This window comes from Nerophis lumbriciformis, linkage group LG04, assembly GCF_033978685.3.
Source record: "Nerophis lumbriciformis linkage group LG04, RoL_Nlum_v2.1, whole genome shotgun sequence".
Classification (NCBI taxonomy): domain Eukaryota; kingdom Metazoa; phylum Chordata; class Actinopteri; order Syngnathiformes; family Syngnathidae; genus Nerophis; species Nerophis lumbriciformis.
Window position 1 is genome coordinate 38,545,001 of NC_084551.2, and position 16,229 is coordinate 38,561,229.

Consider the following 16,229-nt stretch of genomic DNA (forward strand, 5'->3'; position numbering starts at 1 on the left):
AGTGATTGGAGCACATACTTGTTGGTCACAAAAAAACATTCATGAAGTTTGGTTCTTTTATGAATTTATTATGGGTCTACTGAAAATGTGACCAAATCTGCTGGGTCAAAAGTATACATACAGCAATGTTAATATTTGGTCACATGTCCCTTGGCAAGTTTCACTGCAATAAAGCACTTTTGGTAGCCATCCACAAGCTTCTGGTTGAATTTGAGACCACTCATAACAAAATTGGTGCAGTTCAGCTAAATGTGTTGGTTGCCAAGGGACATGTAACCAAATATTAACATTGCTGTATGTATACTTTGGACCCAGCAGATTTGGTCACATTTTCAGTAGACCCACATTAAATTAATGAAAGAACCAAACTTCATGAATGTTTTTTGTGACAAACAAGTACCGTATTTTTCGGAGTATAAGTCGCACCGGAGTATAAGTCGCACCGGCCGAAAATGCATAATAAAGAAGGAAAAAAACATATATAAGTCGCACTGGAGTATTAGTCGCATTTTTGGGGGAAATGTATTTGATAAAAGCCAACACCAAGAAAAGCCTTTTGAAAGGCAATTTAAAATAAATAAAGAAACGTGAACAACAGGCTGAATAAGTGTACATTATATGAGGCATAAATAACCAACTGAGAACGTGCCTGGTATGTTAACGTAACATATTATGGTAAGAGTCATTCAAATAGCTATAACATATAGAACATGCTATACGTTTACCAAACAATCTGTCACTCCTAATCGCTAAATCCCATGAAATCTTATACGTCTAGTCTCTTACGTGAATGAGCTAAATCATATTATTTGATATTTTACACTAATGTGTTAATAAATTCACACATAAGTCGCTCCTGAGTATAAGTCGCATGAAAAAAACTGCGACTTATAGTCCGAAAAATATGGTATGTGCTCCAATCACTCTATTAGAAAAAAATAAGAGTTGTAGAAATTATTGGAAACCATACTTGCCAACCTTGAGACCTCCGATTTCGGGAGGTGGGGGAGGGGGCGTGGTCAGGGGGCGTGGTTAAGAGGGGAGGAGTATATTTACAGCTAGAATTCACCAAGTCAAGTATTTCATATATATATATATGTAAGATATACTTGACTTTCAGTGAATTCTAGCTATATATATATATATATATATATATATATACATATATATATATATATATATATATATATATATATATATATAAGAGAAATACTTGAATTTCAGTGTTCATTTATTTACACATATACCACACATAACACTCATCTACTCTTTGTTGAGTTAAGGGTTGAATTGTTCATCCTTGTTCTATTCTCTGTCACTATTTTTCTAACCATGCTGAACACCCTCTCTGATGATGCATTCTGATTCGTCTCCTTGTTGTGTGCGCAGTTGTGCACTGCACTCTCTAAAAGCCGTAGATGTTATTGTCACATATGCATGTACAGTAGATGGCAGTATTGTCCTGTTTAAGAGTGTCACAACATTGCTGTTTACGGCAGACGAACTGCTTTACGGTAGACAAAAACGTGACTGCTGTTGTTGTGTGTTGTTACCGCACTGGGAGGACGTTAATGAAACTGCCTAACAATAAACACACATAAGAAACCAAGAACTCGCCCTCCATCATTCTACAGTTATAACATGATTGGGCAGGCACGCTGTTATATTGTGGGAAAGCGGACGTGAAAACAGGCTGTCGACACGTCACTCAGGTCCGCCTGAATTTCGGGAGATTTTTGGGAGAAAATTTGTCCCGGGAGGTTTTCGGGAGAGGCGCTGAATTTCGGGAGTCTCCCGGAAAATCCGGAAGGGTTGGCAAGTATGTTGGAAACTCAAGACAGCCATGACTATAAAAAAATGGGACCCATTACCTCCCTGCTTGGCACTCAGCATCAAGGGTTGGAATTGGGGGTTAAATCACCAAAAATGATTCCCGGGTGATCAAGGGTGATGGGTCAAATGCAGAAAATAATTTCGCTGGTACTTTAACTTTAACATTATGTTCTTTACAAGTGTATGTAAACTTTTGACCACGACTGTGCTCTAACAAATAATGCATGTTCGTCCAGTTGTTTTAGCACAATTGTTTGTCTTCATGCAGTGCTCAAGAGGTACATTTTTTAATTAGATATATAATAACATATCTGTTTAGTATTACTTTTATTTACAGTACTTGTATGTATGTATATGTAGCATATGTGTATTAATGTGGTCTTATTTTGCAGGGTTTAAGTGCCTAATAGTGACTGCTCTTTCTAATGCTTTGTCAATGTGTATAATATAATTCTACTGTTTAATAGTCAAGGGATGCACCTGAGATTGAAGAGGTGTCACTGGCTCTGCCTCTTCTAGCTCAGGCACTGAACCTTCACTCTCCGACTCATTACAGGAGGCCACAATGGAACCTGGACAAGCACACACATACAAGTGTGTAGTAGAATACTGCTACAAACATAATGGGAATGAAAAGGATATAACCTAAATAGTGGTTCTCAACCTTTTTTCACCAAGTGCCACCTCAGAAAACACTTGGCTCTCCAAGTACCACCAAAATGACCAATATAAGGATACAGTAGCATAGTAGGCCTACATTTTCATTAAAAATAAGGCAGAGGTTTTAATAAAAATTATATTTAATATGTTTGGATAATGTAACATTACGCACAGTTTGAATAGTATCACTTTGAATAATCAATGAAGTGATTGTTAACATACCACGGTTTGAAAATCCCTGACCTAATGCAATCCAATAAAATGGAAACAAATCTTACAGCTGTTTTTGAAGTCTTCAGAGATTGGGTGTTTGTGGTTGATTGGACAGCCAGACTGTTTGTCGGTGAGCTGATAAGAAGAGAAAGGTTGGGTTTCCTTTTGATCAGATGGACCGGTTTTCTGCAAGGATCCACTTCTGTTTCCGGTTTTCTCTTTGAGAATTGACCCTTGACCAGGGAGTCTACAATCCTCCTCGCTCTTGTCTGATCCCCCCTGTGCTAAAGTGACATCTTAAAAAAAGCACATATTTATTGATCATCCTTCTAGCGAAGAACACTGAATTGGTTATTGTGCTAGATGTTTAATTCTTACCTTTGGCTGTGTCCTTTGTACAGCCTTGCTTGTTTTCTTTGTGAGACAGTGGGGAGGACCGGTTATGGCAAGGAGGGATGGAAGAAGACTCCTGTGTTGGTTCGGACAAACTACTTGGCATCTCAGAAGACGAAGATGGTAAAGGTTTGCTCAGCGTAGGATGAATGATGGTGGCCTCTACGTGGTTTGTAAGAAATTGCTGGCTGGTGGGAGAGGTTGTGTGGGACGAGGATAGCGAAAGCAAGTGCTGGACTGAAAGTGCCGGCTGTGATTCTTGTACAGGTGTGATAAGTTCATGTTTTGTCTCTGTTGATGCTCCGTAGATAGGTGAGGAAGAGGAAACGGGAGATGTTGGGGAAGAAAATGAAGTGATAGCCTGTGATAGTATGATCTGATCATCCTGTATGTTATTGTCATTAATGTCTACTCTGATTCCTCTTTGACCATTAGACACTGGTCTGTTATCAAGCCCTTCTTGTATGTTATTAAGTATTTCTGGTCTGTTGTCCAGCTCTCTTTGTTCCTTATGTGATTCTTTGTCGAGTTCTCCCATGACATTAAGGTTCTCTCTGACACGCTTGTTTGAGTTGTGGCTCCAATCTTTAGGGCGTGTGACGTTAGGGGGAAGACACTTTTTTTCTTGAATCTGTGAAACACCTTTGTCAGTCTTTTGTTCTAATGATGACACTTTGTTGGCCTTTTTGCCTGTCTTTGTTTTGGAAATATCCTCAATCGCCACTGCTGAGGTTAGTTTTGAAACAAGAGGTTTCTTGTCATCATCAAGAATTTCAGGGCTGGAATCCGAATGAATGCCTGCCTTCAAGGCCTTGTGTTGTTTCCTTCTTCGTCCTTTCTTAGTAGCATCAGTTTTCTCTGTGCAAATTGTACCCTTAGCAGCATCTTGTGCAAACCCGTCTAAAAGAGTTGGTGTGGGTGACGGTTTTTCTTCTTTTTTTTTATTCTTTGCACATCTCTTTTTCATTTTCTTCGTATTATTTTGTTCATCCTTTCCTGAGTTAGAACTCTCACACTGCTGTCCTTTATAATCACCTGTATTCTTTGGCTCCTCAACAACTCTGTCAATCATAATACCGGCATCGCTTTTTCTTTCGCCTCGAGTTTGAGACTCCACCGCAATCTCAGATTCTAACTGCAAACACATTTTTGCATCTTTGATGGGTGCAGATGCATTAGATTTACATCTAGGAATAAAGAAACCAAAAGAGCCATGTAGTAAAGAAGGTACTATATTACTCGCTGCAGTGATTGTCTGACACTTGGGACTTGTTTGGCATCTTGACATTGGTGGGCTGTGGAGATGTTCATTTGTTGCACATTGGTTCTCACTAGTGTTATTTAACAACACGCTACACTGACCTTCATTTGTGGATGAAATGTCTGGTGATTTTTGTTCTTCACTGACAGAAACTCGCATTGGCATCTCTTCAAGCGGAATGTTAGAGACTGATTCTCTGACTTTGACACACTCAAACTGAGGCCTCACTTCCTCTGATAACGCATTCAGTCCTCCACATATTGCTACTTCCAGTGAATCAAAAGTAGTATCATTATTATTGTTTGTATCCATCCATGTTACATGCATCTGTGTGTTATCCCCATCATTGTCCTGATTACTGACATCATCTTCAGGGAATCTCCGCTCGCCGCCACCTGCCTCCGAGATCTCCTCGATTGACTTCCAACAGACTAAATTAAACTCGGAAGTTCCCTCTCTTTTTACTTCTGCATCGTCTGCCTCATGGATCTTTCCATCCTCGTTGCTTTTTTCCACCTGAACACAACCATAAGGATATTTTTGGTATGCTTCACTGGTCATGTTAGGAATCACTGAGGTCTGTGTACTTTGGCCTTTTGTGTCAAACATGAGTACACTCTCGGTTTCTAATTCATACTTCTTCCCCAGTGACAAGGAAAGAGACTCCCCTGCTCCCCATACTCCAAATTCAGACAAAGATCCTAAATGTAATTCAGTCATCTCCGCTACAGGACAAATTTCCCTTCTTGTATCTGTTTCTGAGTTTTCTCTTTTGGGTGAGATAGCCAAAGGAAAGTGAGTTGAACCAGCCACTACGAGAACCCTCTCATCTGTACTTAAGTTCTCCTGGCCAGAGTCACCAGGGCAATGTTCAGGAGTCAAGACTAGATTGTCAGCAAGTCCAAAAATAACCTCTGGAGATGCAGAGATCGGGATATTGCTGGGATTTGGACTTGGGTCTTTAGGATAGGGGACAGGAAGCACACCTTTGTTCAAATCATTGGTGGCAGTACTCAAATCAGAGAAACCCGGGTCCGCGGCTCTACACTCAATGCTTCTAATCTCTACTGAGGTGTTGTCATTCTTCTTTTTATTCTGGTCTTCGTCAGGTGTAACATGTCTTTTAGAGGACCACTGGGATGATATGAGTCTACTCACTCCAGCAGTTCCATGACTTTCTGTTTGATAACGATGATGCTTAATGAGCAATTTATACGAATCTCTGTCTGGTTCACAAGTGGGATCTTCTTTTGCACGTTTGTTTTGCTCTCTGCCACCATCTTCATTTTTTGGTTCCTGTACTGTACAGCTAGGAGTTTTTCCAACAGGAGGTAAGGAGTAGACTTGAGTAGCAGGGTCAGGGTAGGAAAGGACACAAGAGCTATGTTTAGGTTCTTGACAAGAACTATAATGTTTTACCCTTTCAGTTGCATCCCTAGTTTTGTTACTAGATGGCTTAGGATCACAAGAAGATGTAAATGTGCAAACAGCAAATTGTTTTAAGCCTTCATCAATTTGTCCAGATTTTGTTTTATCCAATGGACTGGCACAGCCTTGTGTTTCTGGAGTTTTGGGTTCCTGGGCAGCAGTGTCTGTAGAAAGACACGTGATTTCAGAGTTATCCACTGTCTCATCTGCGCTCAGTTGTGTGTGCAAACATTCTGTTTTATCCATTCTAGTGACATATCCTTGTTGTGATTCTGACCTTTCTGTGGATTCAAGTGAATCCAAAGGTGAGCATTCTGGTGCCTGTGCATGCCTCTCAGTGCTGTATAGGCGTTCATCTTCCTCCCCATTATAGGAGGCAGAATCTAATGAGTCATCAGTATCAACTTGGAAACAGAAGTAGTCATCCAACCCCTCATTTATAGACGTGTCTGAGAGTGTATGAAGCAAGGATCCTGAGCTGTCGTCATCTGTAGCACCCTCCACTGATTTCCTGATGTACTGGCCATCTTCATCGTCATCTTCCCCCTCCTCTTCAACCACTTTTACTTCCACCTTGGCTTCCACACCAGACTCCAGACTGTTGTCTTTGTTGTCATTAGCGTCCCCAGTGTCCACAGTTTCATTACCATTGATGTCATCATCATCATCATAGTCATTGTCATCCTCTTCGTCATCATCTTCAATGTCTGCTTCCTCCTCTCCTGCTGCATATGCGTCAATGTTCTTGCCTTCGTTTCTGTCCGTGACTATTTCATTTTCAGCCTCTGTGGGAAAAAGAGTTATTTCAAAGGAATCAGCTTTAAAAACAAGGCTTGTGTGAGGAGGAAATGGGATGAGAGAGACAGGTATCATCCTTTCTTCCTCTGGTATATCTTCAGCACTTGCTGTCTGAGAGAACATGAAAGAGCCAGGACCAAATCTACTAAAGGATTCAGAACAAAAAGAATCCATGTGGACAACAGGTGAGTCAGGACTATTGTTGGATGAGGCCATGTTGTCTGTATCAGGAGTCACAGCTGTGAACGTTTTCTCTTGCTGATCAGTCGTTTGTCCATAATGTTCCCCCGATACACATGGGTCCAGTTGCAGATTCAGGCCTGTATGAGTAATTCTTGAATATTCCTCATTTGCTGTCCTGGCCTCCTCTAATGGACAGAGAGAGCTCTCAGACTCACCGCCATCCTCCTGTGAGTCACTAGTGGGGCTACTACTGCTCCTTGGCAGAGGTCTATGTTCAGTCACCCAACAAGGACGATGGCTTTCTCTGCAAATAATGGTCTCATCATCTTTTTGAGTCTCTTCCTCCTCAAGTATCGCTGTACCAGTTATTCCAAGCCGTGGATTAATCACATCCTGAGAACGTTGCACATACAAGTCGCCTGGTCTTTCCTCCTCCCGCTCTGGAGCTGTTCGCACCTTGTCCTCTCCTACTTCATCTCCAATCTCGGACAAGGATTCCACAAAGCAAGCCCGAGCCTCCTGTGCATCTTCTGTGGTCAGCAGGTTGGGAGAAGTGGAGGGGGAGGTGGAAGATGCGTAAGAGGATGTCCAACTTCCTCCTTCTGCTGTCATGTAAGAGCCAGAGGGGGAGGTCATAGGGGAGCAGAGGTCATCGCTGTCTGAGGGTAAGCCAGGTGAGGGTGAGCAAGCAGGAGAGCCTGGATAAGAACGATGTTTAAGGTGCGAGGAAAATGATGCCGCCTTAATTGGTGTGGAGGGAGCAGTATAATACAAGTCAGGGTCAAGGGATGACGGCATACCCACTCGGAGTGGGTCAACAGAATAAGTTGGCTCAGAAAATGATAGAGCCACAGGGCAGATCTGCTCGTGGACAGACAGGGAAGGCACTTCAACGATCGAGAGACTTTGACCCTCTTCCTTATCTGTGACATTATTGTCAACACAAGTGGAGGAAGCGGGTGCAGTGGGGCTGTGAACAGGGGGAATTGGTGGGGTTAAGGATGTTTCAGGTTCTGTTTGCTCATCTCCTTGTTTGTCCAGGTTTGGGGGATTTCCCACTTCCTTGTTGATTTCTGGCTTGTTTACTTTTGTCTGAGGCTCTGCAAAGCTTGGCGTAACTGATGATGAGATACCCTGAACACATTGTCCTGGAAAGCGCATCCCTTTCAGGATCTCTGATGGTTTTACAAGTGTCTCTTGGCCCATCACCACCCTTGTATCAATGGTCTGCACCTCTGGGTAGTCACTTTCCACCTCAGAACCAGTCAGTACCTGGCAACAATACACACATGTTACACACATTTCAATGTCATGCATCTGCTGAAGGGATACAAGAATATCTTAACACTGACTTTGATTCTCTCCATCTTAACGGGGACAAGGCGGCCACAAGGTCCATGACCGCCTAACTTTCCGGACAACCTCGGTAGGTTGTGCCGATAGTCAGACCCTTCAGGTTGAGGTCTTGGAGTACCAGAAGAGTTAGGTGTTGCGTGAAATAGCCTGGGCCCAAATGGAGATGTGTATGTTGGGAGCAGCTTCTGTGGAGTGCTGGGAGAAGGGCTTGAACTTGTGTCACAAGGAGAAGAGCCACTGTCACTGGGTGTGGAGTCCGTGGACTGACGTCTGCTTTTTCCTGGAAACCACCCCCCCATCCCACAAAAAGATGTTAGATGAGGTGAACAAACACATTTTTCTTCTTCCACATAATCTTACAATGAAACACATATCAAATGAATTCAGCCTTGCAGAGAACAGATATGATTGTTAAAATGTAACTGGTAACGGGACAAATCCATTTCTGGCAAACCTAATGAACAAAGTATGAATGTAGGAACTTTTTGTCTTTACTTCACTAACAGTGTGTCACCATAGACAACTCGATGGCTAAACAAGTTATTTCATGCCTTGATGCTAAAGTATCGTCTTTCAAACTTGTCAGGAACATGGCACTAGCGATGACGAAACTAAACACAATGTAACAATAGAGCAGCTAGTTTATTCACTGTGTATATGTTAAAATAAAATCTGCTACGCAAAATGGACAACGTTGGAAGAATACGGCCAGTAAATGTCAGACGATGGTGTATCACATAGAAGGAACAGAGCCTTCATTTTAACTAGGCCACTGTCACCATGACCTCAATCTGCATGCCGATTGGCCATTTTGACACACAAGTCGCACAGGCCTGTGCCAGCCACCGACAGAAACACACACAGTTGCACTTCCCGGCTCTCATTGTCACCCTGCTTCCATCAGAAATTCCCTGCATGATGACCACCCCAAGTGCAGTAGCGTCAACAAGCATGACAGCTTCATGAAGCAATGCATGACTACATGTCAAGTAGTTTAATGTAGCATAATGCTTCCGCATCTCCACTGCAGTCTCTTGAATAGACTTACGCTTCTCCTCCCTCTCTCCGACTTGGCAGTCTACTTTGCGGGAGAGAGGGGGAGGGGGGCAGCGCAACAATACAATAAGCAAAAACAACCATTTTACTTATACTTGTTTAGTGTTGAAGTATCCAACTAATGACTATTAGCTTTAGGTGTAATTCTGCTTTAGACTGCAACCCAAGCATTCACACTGATTCTAATTAAACACTGAGTGAATGCAGACAATTAAACATTCAAATTGATATTACCAATAACTTGTGTAATATGGATCTTTTTTGCAAAACAGGAACAGTACAATGCACGTTCCCCACTCTGCTACCAGTGCCACCCATGCTGGTTTAAAGGGGAACTGCACTTTTTGTGGAATTTTGCCTATTGTTCACAATCATTATAAAAGACATGACAACAAATATATATTTTTTTTTAATGCATTCTAAATATTAAATAAACGTAAATAAAAGTCCGCTTACAGCGGAGCCGATGGGAGCGCCTCTATTTTGTTCATAAAATCCAATAAACAACCATTCAAAAAGCGCCAACAATACTCAATTTACATTTTGTGACTTGAATATTAACCAAGTATTAGTGATATTGTTATTATAAGTGCAAACGCAGATGAACTATTTATAGCGGCGCCGCGATCACTACCGTGTGTCCCTATGTTTACATCATCGAGTGGTCTGCTGTTTACTCACTTCCTTGCTCCCTGGAAGTTTATTATAGATCATAAATCATGCATCTAACCTGGACAGAAGAAGTCTGAGTAGGTATTCCGACAACTTTGTACACTTTAACAGACATTTAGGAACCCGAAAATAGCCGGAACAACACGAAAATACACTTGGTTCACACGGGCCTCCCACCCTGTTTCTTCGTGAGGATTATGAGACATTCTTCACCGAAATGGTACATATGAACATCCTAGAAGTCGGCATCCTAATGACAGCAGACCTTGTACAGTAAGTGATGTTTTATTATGTTTGTTGGCTCTCATAAAGTCTGCAGTGAGTAATAATCAGTGATGAAGAAAAAAAAAGAAGCAATGGTCGTGGTGCGTTTTTAAAATGAATGTGCCGCGTATGCTTAAAATGATCAAAATACGTAAATATTAAATGTTACTATAAATGTGCCCGTTACTACTACATATATATTTACATCATGTATATAAAACCTTAATGGAGGTGTTTGGATATTTTTTCAAGGGCTTTATAGATGGAATTGCATGGCTTCCATAGGCTGCATTGTAAGCGGAGTTCTGATCACATTTATTTAATATTTAAAATGCTTTAAAAAAAAAAAATCAATTTATTGTCATGCCATAATGATTGTGAACAATAGGCAACTTTTTTTTTTTTAAAGTGCTGTTCTCCTTTAAATGTAACTTCAAAAAGATGTGGATAATGGGTTTCCCAATGTAATACGCTATGAGTCTCTAGAGAAGAAGTGCTATATAAATATACTTCACATTTTAAAACTGTATCTTGAAATGGCTATGATATGATGTACAGTACAGCACAAAAGTCATTTTATCCATGTAGTAAGATCTTCATGCCACTCCAATGTTCTCTGCTGAAGGATTATATTTACAGTATAGTTGTGTCGGAATGTTTGTTTGGCACTTCACTGCAGGATGACAAACACAGAGTACAGACATAACTATTCCGACTCTGTAAGGCGAGTCAGATCCATTGTTCAATTCTTCATTGGCCCCTGTGTTCATTCTTAACCAGGTTTAGTGTAAATCTGTTTAGTGTTTTTCACGCGATGGAACGTTCTGTGTGTGTGCCACTGCTCTATTTATTGTTGCACGGTGACAACATGAGGTCATGTTCTGGGGGGTCTTTGACAGATGATTATGACGTTATAGCGCCACTTTAAGAAGATACAAACTAAAAAATACTGCGTTATTTTGATAACCCAATTTATGAGTTGCGAGTGTTGGGTTACATTTTGGAGTTATTTTTATGAATAGCAATCAATTTTTTGGGTTATAAGGGTATTATTTTAACTCAATTTCTGGGTCTTTAAAATGATGAAACATTTTGGGTTGTTTTTCAACGAGTAATGCATTTTTGGGTAAAAGGCTTTTTTTTTTTATTAAAAAGTTTATTTTTTCTTGAAGGGAATTTTATTAGGGATTAGTCTCATTAACATAATTTACAATTACCCAACATTAAGTTAGCATAACTCAACTTTTGGGTTAAATAATTCAACCCAATAGTTTGGTTGGGAATAACCCAACATGGGGTTATCATAACTCAACTTGTTGGTCAAATAATGCAACACAAAAGTTGGGTTGAAAAAAATGTACCCAAAATGTTGAGTTAAAATAACTCAAATAAGGGGTTTGTCCTTTTCTGAACCTGACATTTTTTAGTGTGTACACACAAAAAAATGTTGGGTTATTTTGATAACCCAATTTATGAGTTGTGAGTGTTAGGTTACATTTTGGAGTTATTTTTATGAATAGCAATAAATTTTTTGCTTTATAAAGATTTTAACTCAATTTCTGGGTCTCTAAAATGATTAAACATTTTGGGTTGTTTTTCAACGAGTAATGCATTTTTGGGTAAAAGGCTTTTTTAATTAAAAAGTTTATTTTTTCTTGAAGGGAATTTTATTAGGGATTAGTCTCATTAACATCATTTACAATTACCCAACATTAAGTTAGCATAACTCAACTTTTGGGTTAAATAATTCGACCCAATAGTTTGGTTGGGAATAACCCAACATGGGGTTATCATAACTCAACTTGTTGGTCAAATAATGCAACACAAAAGTTGGGTTGAAATAAATGTACCCAAAATGTTGAGTTAAAATAACTCAAATAAGGGGTTTGTCCTTTTCTGAACCTGACATTTTTTAGTGTGTACACACAAAAAAATGTTGGGTTATTTTGATAACCCAATTTATGAGTTGCGAGTGTTAGGTTACATTTTTGAGTTATTTTTATGAATAGCAGTCCATTTTTTGGGTTATAAGGGTATTTAACTCAATTTCCGGGTCTTTAAAATGTTCATGTAACTCCATGTTGGGTTATTCCCAACCAAACTATGGGGTCGAATTATTTAACCCAAAAGTTGAGTTATGCTAACTCAATGTTGGGTGATTGTAAATAATGTTAATGAGATTAATCCATAATCAAATTCCCTTCAAGAAAAAATAAACTTTTTTAATAAAAATTAAAAATGCATTACTCATTGAAAAACAACCCAAAAATGGTTAATCATTTTAGCATCTCCTACTACCCCGAAAGGGACTAGCGGTAGAAAATGGATGGATGGATGGAAATTGAGTTAAAATATTACCCATATAACCCAAAAATGGATAGCTATTCATAAAAATAATGCCAAAATGTAACCCAACACCAGCAACTCATAAATTGGGTTATCAAAATAACCCAGTCATTTTTTAATGTGTAACATTTCCAATCACCATATTTAGACGAAACCCACAAATGTCCTCCAATCGTGTCTTATTGGTTAGCAGCTTTTAATTATTGATCTGTACTTTTAGGCCCAAACGACATTGTAGTCAGAGAGGAGTAGCCCGTGTTTCAACACTTCCCTCGAGCTCCTGTCCTTTATGGCCAGATTTAACATCAGAATCGGCTTAAATGGCCAAGTATGCTTGGAGGAAGAAGACGTGTAGACCGTGCTCTCTGATCAATGCAAGGAACAAGTAACAAGGTTGCATGCGTGTATGTGCCGGGCCCTGCTACTGCTGTGTCATGATCTGGAGGAGGGGGCCTGGGGGGGGGGGGGCACATTACGCTCCTCTGACAGCTCACAAAAACTGCATGAGAGATGAGGATGAGGATGCATGCGCATGAGGACATGGTGCCCGCTGTAGCAGAGGGCCCAGGGCAGGGTCGGGGGTGGGATGGCGGAGTGAGTGCGCGAGAAGACGATGACGTGCCTTGCAAGTCCCATTTTTTGCAAGTCACAGGCTGAGAGGAGTTAAGAGCGGGGGGAGGAGAATGCTTTAGGGAGTTGCTTACACAGTAGGGGAGAGGGGGGTAGGGATGGCAGTTTAGGGGTATGTCATACAACTGGACAACTGCATTTGAGGGTCTACATCACCACCTTAAGTCGTATTTCTAACCCTAACAATGTTACACACACACACAACCCACAGAGCTCCTACCTGGTCCAGGGAGCCCCGGCTCCTCCTCGGCCTGCCCTGGATGCTTGTTGGCGGGGACAGATCTGTGAGCGCTCTCCCCCGGCATGCTTCTCTGCTGGCTGACTCTGACGCAACAATAAAAGCCAGAACAGACAAGGTAGGGAGAGAGAGAGAGAGAGAGAGAGAGAGGGAGAGGGAGGGTTGATGGAGAGAGAAGAAGTGGGGGAGGGAGGGAGGGAGGCAGGCTGCAGCATGTGTTTGTCAGTGTGTGGATGAGAGGGAAAGTAGGATGTCTTCTTCTGTGGTAAAGCGCAGGGATGCTATTATTGGGTGTGTCTTTGCTTCAGAACATTTACAATGTTTGTGTGCGTGTGTGTGTGTGTGCATCCATTAGATGAATCTGCAGTCTCTCGATGCCCATGTCCTCCTCCCCTCCTCCCTATCCCACCTCCTTCCGAGCTGGGACTGGATGCGAGGGAGATGACGTCAGCAGGTCCCTGCCACTCGGTGCTGCCCCTCGTCGGCGAAGAAAAGCACTGCAAAAACAAGGCGGCCATGGAAGTGTCAAAGACAAGCGAGCGCACCTAAATGTATCTAATTGGACTGCGCTGCCTTCTGCTCCCAGTGCGGCCCTAACGAGGCCGCGGCCCCGGGACAACATCTGTTTCTTCTCCCTCACCTCCGCCGCATGCTCCTCCTTTGAAGAAGAACCCGTTGGAGAAGGCAAAGGTCGCAACGCTGACGCCGGTGATCAGTTTCCATGGTAACCCCAAACTTCCCACCACATTGTTGCAAAGCAGAGCAGAAGTCATCGGGTTCGTTGCTGACAGTAATTATGGCTCACAGCCTCTTTTTTTAAGGGAGTAGATGAGATTGTATGGTCTCGTGTTGCAAGTCTACATTTCAGTTCAGGTGAGGCAGGACTCACATGAAAACATCCACTGACATGATCATTCAATTCTGATGTGTGGACCTGATGGCTAATTAATATAATCACACTTTGTTTGGGGCAGAACGATACGAAGGTCCTGGGTTCGATCCTGCGCTCGGGATCTTTCTGTGTGGAGTTTGCATGTTCTCCCCGTGACTGCGTGGGTTCCCTCCGGGTACTCCGGCTTCCTCCCACCTCCAAAGACATGCACCTGGGGATAGGCTGATTGGCAACACTAAATTGGCCCTAGTGTGTGAATGTGAGTGTGAATGTTGTCTGTCTATCTGTGTTGGCCCTGCGATTAGGTGGCGACTTGTCCAGGGTGTACCCCGCCTTCCGCCCGTATGCAGCTGAGATAGGCTCCAGCACCCCCCGCGACCACGAAAGGGACAAGCGGTAGGAAATGGATGGATGGATGGACAATTTGTTTGCATGTACAAGGAAATATATTTTTCTCTTATTTGGATTGTTTTTACCCAGAGATCCCGGGTGTCCAAAGTACTTTTTGGCCCACAGCTCGTTTTTCTGAAAATGAGGATAATTCATGATTGATTATTATGCTATATTTTTAGATATCACACTAATAACTAATGCACAATATACGATGTAGAATTATAAGTACTCCTCTGCATACCATTGTATCCTTATCAACATTAAAGAAAACATGAAGAAATATACCGTATTTTCCGCACTATTAGCCGCACCTAAAAACCACAAATGTACTCAAAAGCTGACAGTGCGGCTTATAACCCGGTGCGCTTTATATATGGATTAATATTAAGATTAATTTTCATAAAGTTTAGGTCTCGCAACTACGGTAAACAGCCGCCATCTTTTTTCCCCGTAGAAGAGGAAGTGCTTCTTCTTCTACGGTAAGCAACTGCCAAGGTAAGCACCCGCCCCCATAGAAGAAGAAGCGCGCGGGTATTACGTTTCATTTCCTTTGTGTGTTTACATCTGTAAAGACCAAAAAATGGCTCCTACTAAGCGACACACTGTGGTTCTAGCTTGCCATGCTAATGGCCAGAAACTTCCACCCATGGTGATATTCAAAAGGAAGACCTTGCCAAAAGAGAACTTTCCAGCCGGCGTCATCATAAAAGCTAACTCGAAGGGATGGATGGATGAAGAAAAGATGAGCGAGTGGTTAAGGGAAGTTTACGCGAAGAGGCCGGGTGGCTTTTTTCACGCAGCTCCGTCCATGTTGATATACGACTCCATGCGCGCCCACATCACAGATGGTGTCAAAAAACAAGTGAAGCACACAAATACAACACTCGCCGTCATTCCGGGTGGATTAACCAAAGAACTCCAACCGCTCGATATTGGTGTCAACAAGGCATTTAAAGCATGACTGCGAACGGCGTGGGAACAATGGATGACCGAAGGCGAACACACATTCACTAAGACAGGGAGACAGCGCCGGACGACATACGCCAACATCTGCCAGTGGATCGTAAATGCCTGGGCGGATATTTCGGTCTCAACTGTGGTCCGAGCTTTCCGGAAGGCAAGATTCACGGAACTGCTGGAAAAACAACAGCGACACTGACTCTGATGACTTCGACGAGACGGAGCCGGCCATTTTGGATCCCGTAATTCGCCCAACTTTTTAATTCGGACACCGTAGGAGAAGAATTCGAGGGATTTATGAATGAAGAATAACTTCAGAAAGTGAGTGTTATGTTTATTTTGTGTGTTGTGACATTAACGTTCGAGCAACATTAAGTTATTGCTATTGCTCTGCACTATTTTGAATTTTACTATGTTTGTGATTGCACATTTGCACATTACCGTACATTTTGGGAGTGAACAGAGTTGTTAGAACGCTGGTTTTTAATATATTATTAAAGTTTAACTGACCTATCTGACTGTTTTTTTGACATTCCCTGTAGCGCAGTTAGATGCGGCTTATAACACGGGGCGGCTTATAGGTGGACAAAGTTTTGAAATATGCCGTTCATTGAAGGCGCGGCTTATAACACGGGGCGGCTTATGGTGCGGAA

The 16,229-nt window shown here is 41.9% G+C and overlaps 1 protein-coding gene across 1 annotated transcript in view; it reads right to left on the bottom strand.

The window, feature by feature from the left end:
• The window catches only part of nacad (NAC alpha domain containing), a 14,766-nt gene extending 1,300 nt beyond the window's left edge, over positions 1 to 13,466 (bottom strand). The window contains exons 1-5 of the mRNA XM_061954673.1: positions 13,314 to 13,466; positions 8,122 to 8,405; positions 3,085 to 8,041; positions 2,772 to 3,002; positions 2,314 to 2,405 (exon numbers count right to left, since the gene is read on the bottom strand). Coding sequence (XP_061810657.1) covers positions 2,314 to 2,405; positions 2,772 to 3,002; positions 3,085 to 8,041; positions 8,122 to 8,405; positions 13,314 to 13,398 — 5,649 coding nt within the window. The 5' untranslated portion in view covers positions 13,399 to 13,466. The remainder of the gene's footprint in view (positions 1 to 2,313; positions 2,406 to 2,771; positions 3,003 to 3,084; positions 8,042 to 8,121; positions 8,406 to 13,313) is intronic.
• Between the last annotated feature and the right edge of the window lie 2,763 nt (positions 13,467 to 16,229).